Raw genomic sequence first — 18,907 nt, forward strand, 5'->3', positions numbered from 1 at the left:
TCTCCAGACGCCAGCCTGTCCCCGGACACGGTTCCAAGAAGCCACTGGTGCAGCGTGGCCTACTGGGAGCACCGTACGCGCGTGGGGCGGCTCTACCCCGTGTATGAACAGTCTGTCAGTATCTTCTACGACCTACCTCAAGGGAACGGATTCTGCCTGGGACAACTGAACCTGGAGAACAGGAGCGAGACCGTCCGCAGGACTCGGAGCAAGATCGGCTACGGGATCTTGCTCAGCAAGGAGCCGGACGGCGTGTGGGCCTACAACCGGAGCGAGCACCCGATCTTCGTCAACTCCCCCACGCTGGACCTCCCCAGCGGCCGGACCCTGATGGTGCGCAAGGTGCCCCCCGGCTACTCGATCAAGGTCTTTGACTACGAGAAGTCCTGCCTCTTGCTGCACCCCCCAGACTCGGAGTACCCCGACGGGCCTTACGACCCGAACAGCGTCCGGATCAGTTTTGCCAAAGGCTGGGGGCCCTCCTATTCGAGACAATTCATCACCTCCTGCCCGTGCTGGCTGGAAATTTTACTCCGCAACCATAGATAGCCGGCTGCCAGCCCTGGGGGGGGGGGGGAGAGCCGCCTTGCCCCCCACCCCCAACCCACCCAAGACAGTCCCCGAATATCATCTACCTAGATTTAATATAAAAGTTTTATATATTATATGAAAAATATATATTATACTTGTAATTATGGAGTCATTTTTACAATGTAATTATTTATGTACGGTGCAATGTGTATATGGACAAACAAAGAGAAATGCACTTTGGCTTATCTCTCGTTTAAGACGGAGCTTTTCTTGGTTTTTTTTTTCCTGAACGAGGGGGGAAATGGGGATTGCAGGAGAAATGGGGCCAGGGCCAGGCTAGGGCTGTTTGGCTGCTTGTCTTTCGAGTGCCAAAGGGTCATGCTCAGACCACAAGCTAATCCCAGTCAGTCCGTCCGTCACTGATAATAAAAGTATTTGCATTAGAGCTGCTTCCCTCCCCTCCTCCCCCCCCCCAAATCATCTTGGGTTTTTTTCCCTAATGAAAGCCAAACAAGCCCAAGAGAGGGCTGTTCCCATGATTGTAAGTAAAAGTTCTCAGAATGAAGTCTGTGTCCAGTCAGGCACCTTGAAGGCTCACAAAGTGGCATTCGAGGAACAAGCTCTCGTGGGCATGGCCTCCTCGCCAGAAACGTGGGTCTCCACGGTGCCCCTGGACTCCGGCTTCGTCCTGCTGCTCCAAACCAACACGGCTGCCCACCTGAGCCTATAAAAATCCCTAACCGTTTTCAGCAATGCTTCCTCTGGTTTTCTGACATCGTGTTCCAAAGGGGTGGCTGAATATTTGCACCTCGCCCAATTCCTGCCACCCGGCCCGACCCCTTCCCTGGGCTTTCATTTCTCCTGCTCAAGTGATGATTTTCAAGAAAAGGGACCCTCCCTGCTCTCAAAGGTCAACTCCAGAGGCCGCTTTTGCCCGATCGGCGAAATTTTGCAGTCGCCAGGTTCTCCCCAAGTATTCCACCAGTCCGACATGAGTGATTTTAGGGATGCCAGACTTTAAAAAGTTCCAACAACAGGGGTGGCCATTTATATATTTAAAGGTTTCCCAAGGCAATTTGTTTATATATTTGTGCTGTTTGTGTTTAAACACTTGCCAGGGTCTTGGAAGACTCTATGTCCCAGGATTGTTGCGTTTGCAAAATGCATGGGCTCCAAGCATGGATTTATTGTCGCAGCAGTGCGCTAACCTGTCGATTGGCCGCTTCACATCCTGCCTCACCCACCCCGTCTGAGGTTTCGCCGGGCATCCTCTAGATACGGCACCAGTTCAGCCAAGGTGCATGGGCCTGTCTTTTTCAAGCGACGATTGGAAATTGCGGATGTGAGAAAATACAAACGATCAGGATGAGATGTTTGCGTAATAATCTGGACACGTCAGAGGGGTCGGGGAGGGGTCTTCCTATCCTGAGGTTCTGGCCAAAGTCTGCTGCATGCTTGAGAGTTTTAAAAATACCAATTACTGTTTCCCAGGAACAATTCCACTGGATGTTGGGAGTCGAAGAAGATGGATCCAGGTGGGTCGCCATGCTGGTCTGAACAATAGGACAGAGTTTGAGTCCAGGGACATCTTTAGGACCCTCCAAATTTTATCCTGGGTATAAACTTCTGTATGCAGGGACACAAAGGCTTCTTTATTTGCTTGTTTGTTTGTTTATATACCGCCCTCCCCTCAGGCTCAGGACGGTTTACATGGAACTGGAGAAAAAACAGTACAAGTAACATGATAAATTGAACAATAGCGATACTGTCATAACAGGAGAACAATAACGTGGTGAGAACATCCATTTAACTGTAGCATACTGACGGCCCCGTGGGATGGACATGTCGGTGGTGGTTTCCATGGGAGAGGGGGGGCTCAGGGGCCGATGGGAAGTGATTGAATTCAGATCGACCTCAAATATGCGAGTGTCCTGCATAGTGCAGGGGGTTGGACTAGATGACCCATGAGGTCCCTTCCAACTCTATGATTCTATGATCTTCTCACAGGCCTGAGTTGAACTCTGTTGGTCTTAATGGTGCCACTGGACTCAAAATTTCTGTTGTTAAAGGAAGCCTAGCTCAGCTCCTGCTAAAACCTAAAGGTGAATTTGGCCACAAACATACTTCTGGCTCTGCTTGGCAAACGGAAATCCCAAGTTCAATCCCCGACATCTCCGGTTAAAAGGACCAGGAGGTAAGTAATGGGAAAGACCTCTCTGCCTGCGACCTTGGGAAGCTGCTGCCAGGCTGAGCAGACAATTCTGACTTTGGTCAGAATCAGGAATCAGCAACTTCATCTAGAAGAAGAGTTGGTTTTTATACCCCGGTCAGAGCCCTCCCGGTCTAGATTCTTTGCCTTCCTTCCGACCATCCGCAGTCAATTCCTGCTCCGGGTCACCGCCTATCATCCTCTCCCCCGATCGGTATTACAGACTTCTCCCTCTCTCCTCCCACCCCCCCAAGAAACTTAAAGCACACTGTTTTTGCCGCTGCCCCGCTTCCATGAGCAAGTTCACCAAATCCCCTTTTAATGAAGGCTTTACTGTAACATCTGAAAGGCATTACCAACCCTAAAACTTCCAGGAACCTGCTAGGAAGCGGCAAGCTCAGTTCTTTGTTGATAGCGATCTCTTTCGGCGTGGATGGAGGGGAGGGTACAGGAAGGACCCCCCCCCCCCCCGCATTTGCCCCTTCCTCTGAATTATGCAATTAATGAAGCCGTTGGTAAGGTCCAGAAACGGCAACTTTACGGCCCCAGTTGCTCTCAGGGATGCCGGGTTTGGCTTTAACGTGCTCCCGGGCACTTACCTCTGAGCTAAATCTATTTCCGTGCCGTGGCTTTCTCTGTTCTGCTTCCGGAGTCTCCCATTCTACGAGGACTTGATCTTTTTTTAAAAGTCTGCTGTTCTGAGATAAGCAGAATTCGAATCCAGGAGCCCCTTAAGAGACCAAGATTTTCCAGGTCTGAGCATTCAAGACAAAGGCACTTTTGACTCTCAAAAGCTTACATCCCCAAGTTGGCCTCAAATGTGCCTCTGGACTTGAATCCAGCTCTTGTGCTGCAGGCCAACACGGTGACCCTCCCAAAATTATTTTGAGACTTACTACTTCATTGTTCACACGTAGCTTGTGGCATCGTTGCTCTGTGTCCATCTTTGTTTCCTAAACTATCCGGCTCGGCCTCCATTTTTGTACACACGCTTTCACACAGCCTCATGGGAATTGTAGTGCTCACTCCCAGTATCTTTAACATCTATGTTTTAAAATCTTTCTCATGGCATCTCAGCATGGTTTACAGCGGACGATTCCTGACATGAAAAGAAAAGGCAGCTGCATTGTCCTGACTGGGAAAAAACGGACAAATAAGCATTTGCACTGCCTCATGGAAGATGTAGTGGTCTTCCTGGGGGGTGGGACCTGTCATTTCCCATTGTGATGCAGAGTGGCTCTTACTGATTCCTTAAAAGCAGTGGGTGGGTGGGTGGGCGGCAAGGAAGACTTAAAAGTGTGGACACAATCCGCCACCATTTCATCCCTTGCTGCTGCGCCCTCCCAGGACTCCTCGGGCAGAAAGAGCATCGGTGTGTTTTATTTCTTCCCTTTGACCGCTAAATCACACTGCCTCCACGCTCTACCAGTGCAACAACCGCCCGTGTCCCCCATCACCATGCCCACTTTGGCACACAGCCTCCCTCCTCCCCCCGGTCCCATAATCCTGGGACTCTTTCCCTCTAGCCTAGATCCTTAACCCGTGAATCCCTGCAAGATTCTGGGAAGGACGCAAATTCCCCCCAAGCCATCCGGGCTCCTTGTCAGAAAAGGTAGGGAGACGTCTCCGCTGATTGATCCCTCCTCCTTCTTTGACTCAGGGGTGTGTCTGCCAGGGAGGATTTGTGCTGTGAGTTGCTCTGAAGGAAAAGAGCCCCTTCCACTGGCGCACAGTTATATTAGATTCTATTAAATTAAAACACATAGGCCATCCATTACACAATAAACCACAGCTATTTCGTGGCTCTAATTAAGTTTTATTTGGGCAAATTACAAGGCACCTCACAGTCGGGCCTTTGTAAGGGCCCTCCTTTTTTTGACTAAGAATAAAATAATCCTGCATCTTGGGCGGGCACCTTTCCAAGTGCGCATCCCCCAAAAGTGCCTGTGCTCCGTGGATGCATCATGTACACAGCCGCGCATGTTCCGGGTGGCGTGACTCATCATCTTCTCACTGGGGATGCATTCCCACAGAGGTGGACGGCTTCTTCGTCCTCGTTGACGGACTGCAAGCCATGGAGAAAGGAACGGGCCTTGTTTTTAAAATTCGTTTGGCTGTGGGAAGAGCCAGCAAGAGTTGCTCATTAAAAAGCCGCCTGGTTTTCCCAGAATTCTTGAGGCAAGATGACTCACCTGGTTATTTGCTAGTGGCCGTTTTGCTGGCAGCATGTAAATGAAAAAGGAGAACTTATATGGGGGGGGGGGAAGGAAAAAGGTCCCTCATAGCTGCCTGGGGGGTGCTGAGTTCCCTGAAGATGGTGGTCTTGTGGCTGGGGAGGAAAGGGCCAGGTGAGGAAAGGCACCTGCTCTGTCTTGACAGGAGTGCAGCTGCAGACCCCATCAGGAACTTGGGAGTGACCCTCGATGCCTCAGCTCCTGGCAGTGAGTCTGTAGAAATGCCCACCCAGTGGTCCATGTTTTGCCAACCATATGATCTCTTGTCCTTTTCCTTCCTCTCCCCGCTGCTGATGCCCTGCGAAGTAGGGGGTGCAGAGCTGAGAGAGCTCTGAGAGAACTGCTCTGTGAAAAAACCCTGAGAGACCTGGGACTGGCCCAAGGTCCCCCAGCTGGCTGCATGCAGAGGAGCGGGGAATTGAACCCGGCTCTCTGGATTAGAGGCCTCTGCTCTGAACGACCCTGCCTCTCAAAACTATCCGACATCTCGTTTCTAAGAGGACGGATCAGAAATCTGTACCATTCCCCAGCTTCTGTTTTTGGTTAATGTGCAACATGTGAACCCTTTGCTCCCCCCTCCCCTCCCCTCCCCACACAAGCATGCGCATGCCTTTACTCTGTGGTGTTGGGGGTGGCGGTTATTCACTCGTGCAGCCAGAAAGCTACGATCCAGTTACAAAGCACAGGCATGGTTTCAGCTGGAAGAGAGAGCCCCCCCCCCTTCTGATGTTATCAGAGCCTGCCAAAAGACACCAGAGGCCTGCAAAAGACACCAGAGGCTCACCTGCCCTGACTTTCCCCTCCCCCCTTCCAAAGAAAGGAATGCACACATGCCTAATGTATACTTTATTTATTTACTTATAACTGAATTTGTATCCCGCCGCTCCCAGCACTCTGGCTCATGGCGGTTCACAATAAAGGATTTCATAAAATACAATGCAATCCTAAAAACATCATAAAATACAACCTCCCCCCCCCCTCCCCAACCCTCAAGAATCACAATCTCCATTGAGCCAAAACGAGTGGTAAGTTTATCAACCCAGCCTGTTTGATTGCGGGATCTGTCCAGCATTTCCATTATGCTGCAAGTTAATTTCCTATAAATTTCCTTGACCTACAAATATGGACAGGAGACTCCCGTTGCCTTGTGTCTGTGCACACGAAAACTGACACCTTGAATCAAACCTCGCCGGTCTTAAAAGTGCCACTGAGCTCAAATTTTGGTTCTGCTGCTTCAGCCCAACCAGGCGACCCACCTGGATCTTTTACCGTTGCTGTGAGCCTCCCTGGGACTGTAGAGGTGGAGAAATCTGGCAGAGTCCGTTACGTCCCTTATATTTCTCGAAGACAAGATTTCAGGTCTCTCTTTTGCATGTCTGTCGCCTGGAGATCAGCTGTAATTCCAGGAGTTCTCCAGGCCCAGCCTTGAGGTTGAAGTCCAGCTAAGGGCGAATTGTTTGTGGGGCTTGTGTGGACCAGGCCTGGTCACAGTTTTGGGGCTGGGGCTCCTTCCTCTCTGCCCCCCCCTCACGCCCCTCTGCAGCAGTGCTTCTTTCAGCAAACGGAGAGCCCCCCCCCCTCTCGCCCGCCACAGGCCCCTTGGAAGTGTCTCCCCCAATTACGGGCCTGGCCTTCACAGGCCTTTCCCAGCGCATTCATGCTGAGTAGCGCTGCTTATCTTATGAGCTTCATGGGGGCCGGCCGGGCCGTGGGGGGCGCCTCTGTGAGCGAGCTAAAGAGACTCCTGTGAGGCTTTCAGCCTTTGCAGGCGGCTTTTCCCCCCAGGGTCCGTGTTGTGGGACTCTTTTAAGCAACAAGGAAACACCGTGGCACAAAAAGTAAAACCTTGCAGCATGCATGGGGTTGGCAACTCCCAGCCAGGGCCTGGAGAACTCCTGGAATGACAACTGAGCTCAAGTTGTGGAGAAGGGCTCCTCTGGAGGAAACTGCATCTCTAGAAGGGATCCCATTCCTTCCCAAACCCTGCTCTCCCCTCTCCAAATCTCCAGGGTTTTGTCAACCTGGAGATGGCAACCCTACCAGTGGATTGGACCTCCCCCTCTTGGGTTGCCAGCCTCTAGGCAGGGCCTGGAAATCATCCTGGAATTACAGAGGACTTCCAGAAGGCAGGGATTTATATGAAGCATATCCCACCCCTCACTCAGCATTTTGGGGTGGCTAACGAACATAGTTAAGAGCCTCTTGTGGCACAGAGTGGTAAGGCAGCCGTCTGAAAGCTTTGCCCATGAGGCTGGGAGTTCAATCCCAGCAGCCGGCTCAAGGTTGACTCAGCCTTCCATCCTTCCGAGGTCGGTAAAATGAGTACCCAGCTTGCTTGCTGGGGGGTAAACGGTAATGACTGGGGAAGGCACTGGCAAACCACCCCGTATTGAGTCTGCCATGAAAACGCTGGAGGGCGTCACCCCAAGGGTCAGACATGACTCGGTGCTTGCACAGGGGATACCTTTACCTTTACCTTTAACGAACATAGTTAATAATACAACACAAAGTGCATTAAATGCCATCCTAAGGCCACAAGATACTCATATTAAAATATGCAGAATCAATAAAACTAGGATTAGTAGCCCTCCAGTCACCGAATGGCTTCCATCATAACCAGGCCAAGTACTTATCAGAATGATTCCTCATGCAATTTCATGTGCCAACGTCACCCAGGTGTGGTCGAGATTTTGTGCCCCACAAAAAGGGAGCCACGTAAGAATTTTGGGGGTGTTTTTGTTCATGAAATAAGCGTTTCATTTTGTCTTTTTGAGGCATTTGCGGGCTGGCCCTGTCACTTCATCTCCTGCAATTCATGGGGATCAGGAACCAATTTTAGATTATTTTTAATGTCTTTTTCAAAGGAGGAATTTCTGCCAAGAGAGTGACCCCTTGTGGATTATAGGACTAATTTTTTTTTATTTTAATGGTTTATTTTTTTAAAGAAAATCAAACTCACTGTAGATTCCTCCCCATCCTGAAATATCAGAAGATTTATTGTTGAATGGAGGTGTCACGGTGATTTATGGACCTATTTGCAAAGTGACGGTGAGACACTCCACCAAGCAGCAGATATATATTACACAGCGGGGAAAAGGAAAGCCAAAAACCAGCTGGCCTAACAATTGGAGAGATGCTTTCTTTTGAGGACAGGATAATCTATATCCCCACAAACATGATGGGTTGACCTGGGCTTTGGAGCTGTCAGGTACAGCTTAAAAGAAAACAATATTTGGAGGACCAGGATTTCAAGGGCTCTTGAGTTTCAGCCAGAGTTAGTCTTTGATGCCACAACCCTCTGGAAATTTGCCCTGCCCGTATCCCAGTGGTATGATGGGAGCATTAATGTTTAATGCCGAGTTTAAATCTGCAAAGAGGGCGCAGCACAGGGCTTCTTTAAAATGTCAATAGTTGCTTAGTGCATGGGGGGCTCAAGTCAATGCAAATCATCATCTGTCCCCCCCCCCCCCCCCCGCACATTCAGTCCCTGGAACAGATCCCTGATTCAAACAAAACAGAACGGTTGCATAGGGTTGCCACTCTCCAGATAGGGCCTGGAGATTCCCTGGCATTACAAGCGATGCTTTGGAGGGGCAGGATCTATGTTATTGTATCCGTTGGCAACCTAAGATAGTGTTGCCGGACTCCAAGAAGGCCCTTTGGAGTCGCAGGGAGTCAATTCCTGGCTAGTGGTGGAGGCCATGTTGCTCTCTCCCCCCCCCCCCCCGGTCCCCCAATTTAGGTCATTGCTTCCCGCCAAGTTCTCATCTGAGCTCTACCCAGGCGGACTGGAGAGAAAGCCATTTGGCCCCGGCCTCTCAGAACACCCAAGGAGCTTGGCTTCGAAGTTCACTGTTACGAAGAGGACGGGAGAGCGAGCTATAAAATTTCTGGAACGCCGAGAAATGCTGGCGAGGCCCTCCTTGTTCTCCTGCAGTTGCAAAATCCCGCCATGGATATCTCTTGGGGCTCCCGTTAGGGAGGGGCAGAAGGAGGGGAGAGGAAGCGAAGAAATCCCCTTTGCTCTCCTGGCACGGAGGTGAGCAAAAGTTCAGCAAGTGCCTCCTTGGGTCTCTCCGGCCGATTCTCTCTTTCTGTCCCACGACTGAATAACCCTCGGTTGGGCTTCAAGGTGTCCCCGGACTCAGACTCTGCTCTGCTGAATTGTCGAAGGCGGCGTTGGTGGCCAAAGCCAATTGCCTCTTGTGGGCGGCCGTGGGTCGGTCATTTTCGCCCCTGATGTTTCGCCAGTAATTCGCTGTCCTCTTCAGAGGTAGGATGTGGGAAGACGGGAATCTCTCCATGCCAAAGTGTGGAGTGTGTGAACAGTTCTCTGGGAGATTCCCAGATCAGACAGGAATGAGATGCATTGCACACACACACACACACACACACACCAAAAGTAAATAGAACGCCCACCAAGGAGAGAGTCCCATCCTGTCGCGTCCTTCCTCTGAAGATGCCAGCCACAGTTGCTAAAATGACCACACCACACTGGCCACACAGCCTGGAATGCCCACAACAAGTTTGTGCTGCTGCTTCAGACCAACATGGCGATCGCCTGGATCTGTCATCAGTGTGGGCTTGCCTTTGGCTCTAAAGCCAGCCTGTGCTCCCATGTCCTCTCCTGTGTACAACGTTTACGCTTGAGAAGGACTGTGTGGACTGGCCCTCTGACCTGGACCCCCCGTGTGTGGGCCAGCCTCCCGGAATTATGCGTGGTCTCCTGACTAAACCGATCGGTTCCTTTGGCAGAAAGAGCTTTGTTGTGTGGGCTGGACGGTGCACCATAGAGCAGGGGTGGCCAGACTGTGGCTCTCCAGATGGCCGTGGACTACAATTCCCATGTGCCCCTGCCATTGTTCCATAGAGTCTAGGAGAACCGGAAGTCCTAGAATTATGTCCCCAGAATTATGTCCCCTCACCTCCATAGCCTCATCTGGCATCTGACTAATATTTTTGTACAATCATATGTTAAGACTGTAGTGATGTTACCAAACTTATTCGGTACACTGTTGCAGGTTTAATGTTTTCTGTAAGCCTCTCTGAGCCACAATGGGAGGGCAGTACATAAATATGAATGAATGAATGAATGAATGAATGAATGAATGAATGAATGAATGAATGAATGAATGAATGAATGAATGAAGCAATTGCACAACCAAGACCTGAACTGTGTCTTGAGCTGACCCCAAAACGAATTTGTAGCTTTTCTCTACTCTCCCATTTTTAACAGGATCCGAAGTCTGCTAGCGCACTTTCCTCCTTCTGAATATGTGCCCAGAGGGTACCCAGAGCCCAAATGAAACAAAACCCTATAAAAACACCACTATAAAACACAAACGGTTACGATTCCCATCCACCCAGAAGCAAACTTCCTTGCACAGGCCTACAGAATCCCAATTTTTTTTCTTCCCCGTGCTCCTAATGGACGAGGACGCGGCTGTATATCTGCGGAGTTTTACCGCCGAGCCACCTGGCCCTCTGTCTGAAGAGCCCTGCCTCTGGATTAAATTAGATCAAAGTGAGCCCAGAAGTAAAAATAAGGGCTTAGAAGTGAAATCATGGAATGTACGGCAGCTTTGCTTGTTTTGACAGCCATTTGAAAAGGTTACTTTATTTAATTTCCTGTGGGTAAGAGATACTTGTGCGGAGAGCAAAATCCGACAAAGGTTTCTTCTGTGTGCAAAATGCTGGTGAAAAGTACAATTAGGGGCTTGAGCCTATGGAAGATGTGGATTTAGCTACTAATAGGTTCCACATTTGAAACCGAGGATCAGCTTTGGAAAACACTTTTACCTCTCTCTCTCTCTCTCTCTCTCTCTCTCTCTCTCTCTCTCTCTCTCTCTCTCTCTCTCTCTCTCTCTCAACAGAAGAAGAAGAGCTGGTTTATAATACCCCACTTTTATGTATTTGTTTGTTTGTTTTGGAGCCGTTTCCAACATAAACAATTACTGTCACAATAGTTCCTAAGAATTTCATTTCAGTACCCAAAGGAGGCCCAGAGTGGCTTACAGACACTTTTCTCTTCCTCTCCCCACAACAGGCACCTGGGAGGTCGGTGGGGCTGAGAGAGCTCTAGGAGAACTGCTATGTGAGAATAGCCCTAATAGAACCGTGACTGGCCCAAGGTCTCCCAGCTGGCTGCATGCGGAGGAGTCGGGAATCAAACCCTGCTCTCCAAATTAGAGGCCCCTGCTTGTTAACCACGACACCACTCTGGCTGTGTTACAAAAGCTATTTGTCAGGCATGCTGAGAAATGAAAAGGCTTTTGAAAGGATCGATTGCATGTCCCGCCCCCCCCCACATACACACCCACATTTGGATTGTGCCCAGCTTCACTGCTACTCACTCTTGTATGTGTTTCCTTCAACTTCAGGTTGACCTGACATAGCTGAAGAACAAGGCCAAGGTGACATAATGAAAGCATCCTGAGAAAGAGTTCTGTGTGGTCCAGAAGTTTGCACCAAGGATTTTACTGATCCGAGCAGGTAACTCCCATTGCAAAATGCTTTCCGTTCACAGATGCACACAGGCACACGCGATGCCTGATTTATCACAACTAGAGGAGGCCTGGCTGAACCGTGTGGACAGTCCCCAGGGAGTCATGGGGGGAGGGGAGGCTAAATTGTACGGTGGAAAGAAATATCATTCCCGCCTGGGAAGGATCGTCCTGCTGTGATTGCAGTGGGGGTCGGGGGGAGGGACTCTGCAGTTACAGACCATCCTAAACAAAGTTCAGCCCTTTATTATTATGTTTGGGTAACAAAACTGTGATGCATCAATATAAGATGCGGGGTCCCTGGCTTGAAAGAAGTACACGTGAAAGGGATTTGGCAGTTCTGGTGGGCAATCAGTGGAATAGGAGCCAGCAGTGTGATGTGGCAGCTAAGAAGGCAAATGCAAAATTAGGCTGCATTTTGAGGGGTATAGAATCTAGAGCAGGGGAAGTCAAACTGCGGCCCTCCAGATGACCATGGACTACAATTCCCAAGAGCCCCCTGCCAGCATTCGCTGGCAGGGGGCTCTTGGGAATTGTAGTCCATGGACATCTGGAGGGCCGCAGTTTGACTACCCCTGATCTAGAGCCAGGGAAGTCTGCAATGCCTGGGTTAGACCTCCTTTGGAATATTGTGTCCATGTCTGGACACCACCGTTCAAGAAGGGCTTTGACAAGTTGGAACGTGTTCGGAGGAGGCTGAGGGGTTAGAATCCCTGCCTTGCAAGGAAAAAGTTCAGGACTGGCCCTAATTAGCTTCCATGGCCGAGTGGAGATTCAAACTCACGTCTCCCTAGTCCAGCACTTTAACCACTGCTCCACGCTGCCTCTCACAAGTGGATGTTCCCCCCCCCCCCATGGGTCCCTAGGAGGGGCCAGGAGCCGTGGCGCTCCATTTCGGGCAAGAGGCAACGCACGTCCTTGCCAAATTTCGAGTCGTTTTTTAAAACGGGAAGGGATAGATCTGAAGAGAGTCTTCCTGCCCTCCCACCCGCTCCCCTCAGAGTGAACTCCGGACTTGGGTTTCACTGTTCACAGAGCAGAGCGATTGTTCCTCCCCAGCCCTCCCTGGCGAGATACAAATATCTCGAGAATGTTCTTCCTTAAATGCTGGGGTCAGTTTCTCCCCCATTGGGAACGGCTTGAGACAGAGGCAGTCGCAGAGCTGCCTCCAGACGGTGCCAGACGCTTTATCAACAGCTGTCGCCAGTTTTATCTTGGCGCATAATGCCAGCGGAGAAAGGGAAAGGTTTAATCTCTGCACTGGAGCGCTCCGTGCGCGGCGCGCCCCCTCCCTCCGTCCCCTCCTTTGAAAAGTGTTCTTGTGCTGGGAACAAGCGGTTCCATGGAGGCTCTGCCAGGCTAGGCCCAAGATGCCGACTGGCGGGCATTTCTCTCCCCAGGCCAACAACAAGGCCTCCGTACATCTTTGGCTCCTGCCCACACTTGTCCTGTCTGGCGACGTGAGGTCTGTTGGTCACTCCGGGGCCCAAAGGAAGCCTTCTTCTGGCTCCGATGACTCTTGATGCTTCGCCGCACAGACAAACACTCACCAGGCTGTCCCTTGCATCGTCCGGCGGGCTACAATGCCACCCAGTCTTCGATAAGGCGCCGATGGACACCGCCTTGGAGCCAGGGTGTGAGCGCCGAAAATGTCAGCAAGGCACAAACACTGAAGGTCTTGTCTGGGGAACAATCGGCCATATGTGGGTCCCGGGTCTGGCCAAGGGAGTGTTGGTTCTGCAATGCCTCGGAAGGAGGTGGACAGCCCCCTTGCCTTGCTTGCTATCTGGAAGGCCCCCAACGTTTTGTGAAGAGGGGTTGCCAGCTCCAGGTTGGGAGATTTCTGGAGATTTGGGGAACCCAGTTTGGGAAGGAATCTCAGGATGGTATAATGCCATATTGCCCCTTCGGAAGCAGCCCTGTTCTGCAGAAGGACTGATCTTGATCAAAACATACAGGGTAGAGGTTCACCAGTGACAATTAGGCACAAGGTATAGAGGGAACATTTGGGTCAGTGATGCTCTGTCTTCTTGGGGCTTGGGGGACCATAGTGGGAGGGCTTCTGGAGTTGGCCCCTGGGTTTTGCCCAATTTGTGACACAGGGTGCTGGACTGGATGGGCCATTGGCCTGATCCAACATGGCTCCTGTTATGCTCTCATGTCTGGGGCAGTGATGCTCTGACTTCTTGGTGCTTGGAAGCCAGTAGTGGGAGAGCTTCTGGAATTCTGGCCCCGCTAGTGGACCTCTTGATGGCCCCTGGGTTGGGGCCACTGTGTTGGACTAGATGGGCCATTGGCCTGATCCAACATGGCTTCTCTCATGCTCTGTGTTCATGGTGCCACCGTAGGAGGACTTCTGGAGGCCTAACCCTGCTGGTGGACCTCCTGGGTTTTGGTCAGTGTGGACTGATCGGACCACTGGTCCCATCCAACATGGCTTCTCTTCGGTTCTTACAGATATCAGTTATAATAGCGAGAGCTCTCCGGCCCTATTTGTGGGTGTTGTTGTAGAGAGCCGTAAAGCTTATGATGGCAAGAGCTAGCCCCTGTTCCTCCCGACTCCATGCAAGAGGGCAACTCAGTGCCACAAGCAGCATGAAGGCAACCGGTCCACTTGCTGGTCCTTCGCCCTTGGAGAGCCAGACTTCTGCTTCCCTGGCCTTTCTGGCCATCACTTAGCATAACAGCAGGAGAAAAACGGGGCAGATAAGCAGAGGCAGCAATGAGATGACGTCACTTCTGAGGAGAGAGAGAGAGAGGCCTAACTGTCCGACTCTTTTGAAGGCAATCCGGGAGGAAATGAGCTCCAAGGAGCAGGAATTCCCGCCCCCCCCCCGAGCCAACCAGGGCACGACGACACACCTCTCCCACCCTCCCTGTGGGACGTTGAATCGGACCCACGACAGATCTTGCCTAATCCAACAGCAGCAGCTCTCCCAGAATGACCCGTTCTCCAGACTACAGAAAGCAGCTCCCCTGGAGAAAATGGCTGCTTTGGGGTGGGGTGGGGTGGGGGCTGTACGGCACAACACCCTACGAGCCCCCTCCCCAAGCCACATCCCCCCCCCATCTCCAGGCATCTCCCCACCTGGACTTGGTAACCTTGCCTTCTGACCTCCAGTTCATCTTCTCTTTCCGGAGCTCTGGCCCTCATCGAAAAGTTCCTGCCTTCTGCACCTCCGGCCCGGATTCTGCAGCCCTTGAGGATCCGTTCCTCTGGCAGGAGGTTTCCACTGGGGGCTTCTGCTTCCGCCCCGGCCTTCCTGACGGGCCCCGCATCGCTCCAGTGGAATCTTTGCTAATGTTCTGATCCATTGCAGAACCAGCTGCCCCCAAAACAGGCCAGGGAGAATGAATCATTGTCTTTTGTATGTGTGGTTCTGGGACTCTGTGTGTGTGTGTGTGTGTGTGTGTGTGTGTGTGTGTGCGTATGTTTAAACCTCTGATTTTGGCAAGAGGAACTGGTCCCTGGCTAGAGATCTGACGTCCCAAGACCGTATAATACACTTCAAAGGGGGCTTTCTTTTATTTTTTTAAGCCCAAAAACGAAACAAATATTCCCTTTTTTCACCCTGTCACACAAGTATTTCTGGGGCTTCACAGGCAAATGGATTCCTCCACCCCCTTTCATTTCCTTCCTGTGACCAGGAAGGAAACCCACTCGAGTTGTAGGGTTGCCAACTCTGGCTTGGAGAACTCCCAGAGATTTTGGGGGTGGTGCCTGGGGAGGGTGGAATTTGGGGAGGCGAGGGATCTCAGTGGACCTCACCAAGCAGGCACTTTCTCCAGGGGAAATAAATCTCTGTAATTGTGGGATTTCTCCAGCCACCGTCTGGGGGTTAGCAAGCCAACCCTACAGGGAGGGTTTCCATATAAAGAACCAAAATTGAGCCCAGTGACGTGTTTAAGCCCAACATTATTTCATTCTGGGTATTTAATTCATGTATCTGAAGAAGCGCCTATGCAAATTGAAGACTTCACTTGGTTGGTCTTCAAGGTGCCCCTGGACTCAAGCTTTGTTCTGTGGCTTCAGGCCAACATGGCTGCCACCTATATCTCTGTGTGTGTCTTTCTCTCTTGTATCAATTTGCGAGTGAAGAGTCTGTTCAACGTAGGATGCATTTCATTCCAAAACCCACTCAGCCTCATGAGTGTAGGCTGGGCCTGTTGTTGACCCTCCAGAGGAACTGGTGGTTGGCCTCTGTGTGAGTTGGCAGGCTGGTTGAGATGGACCCTCACTGGTCTGATCCAGCAAGGCTCTTCTGATGTTCTTATGAAGGCCGCTGGCAATGCAGCCTGGCAGGGTGGTGCACCCAGCAAACAGCTAAACAGCTTGAGGGCCAGGCCAAACGCTCAGAAGGGCTAGATGTGTCCCTGGGATGGAGCACATTTCCTTCTGCTCTGAACATGTCCCTGGATATGACAAGAGGGGGGGGGGGCTCTCTTAGGCCAGCAGATAAATAACAGCCGAATGTCAAAAGAGGACCAGTCCCGCTGGAGAATCTTGAACGGCTGCCAATTCCAGGAGCTTCAAAGGGACGGTGAGCGGAAAATCAGGAAGTTGTTGGCCACTAGCCTGGCAGGTGTTAATGGGCCCGGCTTCCTTTATTTCCAGCTCTTTTGTCCTCGCCTAAGTTCCACCACTGCCGAATGCCGAGTGGGTGTGAAGCAGCAGGACGATGGGGCCAAAAGACTGGGGAATCTGGGCTGTAGCAGAAGCGACTTCCGCACGGGCACCTGGCGGAGACCCACAAAGGAGGCCTGTGCCCGCTGCCCGCCGGGCCGTGCTTCCTTGATTGGCGGCCCTCGGGGGCTGGCGAGAGGGGGGGTTTGCTGGCTCCCGGGAGCCTCTTCCCAGCCAAGGTGCTCTGAATCAGAGGAGAGCCGTTTAAATATTTGGGTCTGTTCTGCCACATGCTTCCCTCCGCCTGCTACCTGAGCTCCGAGCCCGTGCTCCAAGGGCAGGCGCTAAGCAAAGTGAAAACAGACAAGGGGCCAGCACAGCTCCCCGGCGGCGGAGAGAGGAGGGGCCATCTGCTTTGTGGCACCTGCAGGAACATTTGGTGCGCGGTGGAGAAGGCGGCCCGAGAGGGCAGCGATGCTTTTGGCAAATGCCCGTTTCTCACGTTGCTCTCCCCGACGGTTTACAGTGAAATGTCTTCCCTTTAAAGGATTTCTGTTTGGTCTCGGAGCTGTTCAGTGGAGGGCCCTGGTTTCGGCTGCTGGGATTTCATTTGATGCTGGAAGCCTTGGGACCCAAAAAGGAACAGCTACCCAATTTTAAGGTTGCCACGTCCAGGTTGGGAAACTCCTCAAGATCTAGGGATGGAGCCTGGGGAGGACAGAGACCAAAATGGGCACAGTGCCCCAGCATCCATCCTCCAAAACTGTCCTTTTCTCCGGGAGAACTGACCTTTGTCATCTGGAGAAGAGCTGCAATTCTGGGGGATCAGCTGGAATTCAGCCGTGACTTTGGGAGAACTCCAAGCCCCCCTGGAGGTTGTCAAAGGCAGCCCTCCCACCAATGGCTACCAGGCTGCAGAGCCTCATCCCCCCCCCTCCCCTGCCGCAGTTTTCTAAATTTGCAGTTTTGCCTTCCTTTTGCAATCCAGAAAGCCCAAATCAGAGACGCTTGGGCCTGGCCTGCCCTCACCCACAACTGGCGGGCACGAAAGCACAGGGAACAGAGCGCTCTTCCCAGGCCGGCCGATAAACGTGGCTGGCCCTTCCCTTCTTCCCTCCCCCCACGCTCCCTTTCTTCCCTTTCTTCTGGAACAAAGTGGCTTTGGCAGGGGGGCAAACAGTCCTAAAATGTGCGCAGGGATGAATTTCACAATGATCTCTGCCACCTAGTGGCCTTACACAGTGGCGGACCTTGCTGCAATCTGGTACTAGACTTTGCTTCGGAATTGTGTTGGGCTCTACCTGTTGGCTGGCAGGCTGGCCGACCCTCTGAACCTAGCTCGTCCCTCACCCGGTTCCTTAGACTTGTCTGGGCGAGCTGCAGAATGAACAGTGCCGTTTGTGATTGGGAAGACCCAGGTTCAAACTCACACTGTGGCCTGGAAGCTTGCTTGGGCCGGTCATACACATTTGGCCTGCCCTACCTCGCAGGGCTGTTGTGGTGGGAAAAAGCAAGAGTCCAGCAGCTCCTTAAAGGATAACAAAATCTGTGGCAGGGTAGGAGCTTTTGAGAGTCTTCTTCAGGGGTAATACGAAGGCGCAGAGATCAATAGAGCAAGTTGTTTTGGGTCTCTGCTGGGGAGAAAGGTGAGGTGGGCAGTGAGTAAATAAACAAACGGAAGGTTGGCTCTTCTTCCAGCTTACTGCAACATTACATCTTTTCCTGGTCAAAAGATTCAGCTACTGTCTGTTGAAATTACGACCCTTCAGTTTTAGAGTCTGGGAAGTATATCGTTGTGTGATTACAATGCAAAACTCTCCCTTTCCAAGGCCAAACCTTCACCCTCCATCCTTTAAGAGGCAGAGTTGGTAGCAGAAATGAATATCCTTTCAGGCCTGTCGTTTCTGAGTCAAAAGTGCTCAGACTGTGAAGCAGAGACCTTGGGGAAACCACAGACTTTGCCAAGAAACCCTGTTTCCCCATTGCAGAGGGGAAGAATGTGTCTCAAAGCGGCTTACAATCACCTTCCCTTCCTCTCCCCACAACAGACACCCGGTGAGGAAGGTGGGGCTGAGAGAGCTCTGAGAGAACTGTGACTGTTTCAAGGTCATCCAGCTGGCTGCACATGGAGTGGCTGGGAATCAAACCCAGCTCTCCAGATTAGAGTCCATTGCTCTTCACTGCTATAACGCCATGCTGGCTCTCTTAGGCACATAGGCAGAAGCTACTATGAATGATTTATGACTTGACTCTCTCCTAGATTTACTTTTTATAAATTGGTTTTCCGGCTTTAACAAAATAGCTGAGCAATGATTCCCACGGGAGCAGTTTGCATTATCTGTTGGCAGAGACAGAATGCTCTTTGAGCCATTCATCCCACGGATGCTTTTCTTTAAACAAGGCAGTGCCTTAAAGTCCAGGCGCTGGCTGCCTACAAGAGAAGATGAAATGGCTGGGAAGATCAGGTGTGTCTATTCTCTTCCCGAACATTTGGTCATCGTCTTCAGCCAGAGGATTCCATTCTCCCTTTATTTTATAACTCTGCTGAAGCAAAGGTGAGCAGATTAAAGCCTGACTCCCATATCCCGCCGAGGTGAGTTCACCTGACCCTCAAGTTGCTTGGCAATTTGGTGGGTGCACCACCCTATCAGAACTAGGATTTCCTGTTGTAGAGTTGTACATTGGCTCTTTCCCTTTCAGGTAATGGTATTCTACTGATATCGGAAAGAGGTACTGGCATGCAATACGAGCCTTCAAAATTGGGTGATGACACAAGGAGATGGGATTCCCACAGCTACGCACTTAG

The 18,907-nt window shown here is 51.4% G+C and overlaps 1 protein-coding gene across 1 annotated transcript in view; it reads left to right on the forward strand.

Moving 5' to 3' along the window:
• Nucleotides 1-788, forward strand: part of SMAD6 (SMAD family member 6) — a 38,358-nt gene extending 37,570 nt beyond the window's left edge. Inside the window, exon 4 of the mRNA XM_077317311.1 lies at nt 8-788. Coding sequence (XP_077173426.1) covers nt 8-549 — 542 coding nt within the window. The 3' untranslated portion in view covers nt 550-788. The remainder of the gene's footprint in view (nt 1-7) is intronic.
• Nucleotides 789-18,907: the final 18,119 nt, after the last annotated feature.

Source organism: Paroedura picta, chromosome 18 (assembly GCF_049243985.1).
Source record: "Paroedura picta isolate Pp20150507F chromosome 18, Ppicta_v3.0, whole genome shotgun sequence".
NCBI classification, from domain to species: domain Eukaryota; kingdom Metazoa; phylum Chordata; class Lepidosauria; order Squamata; family Gekkonidae; genus Paroedura; species Paroedura picta.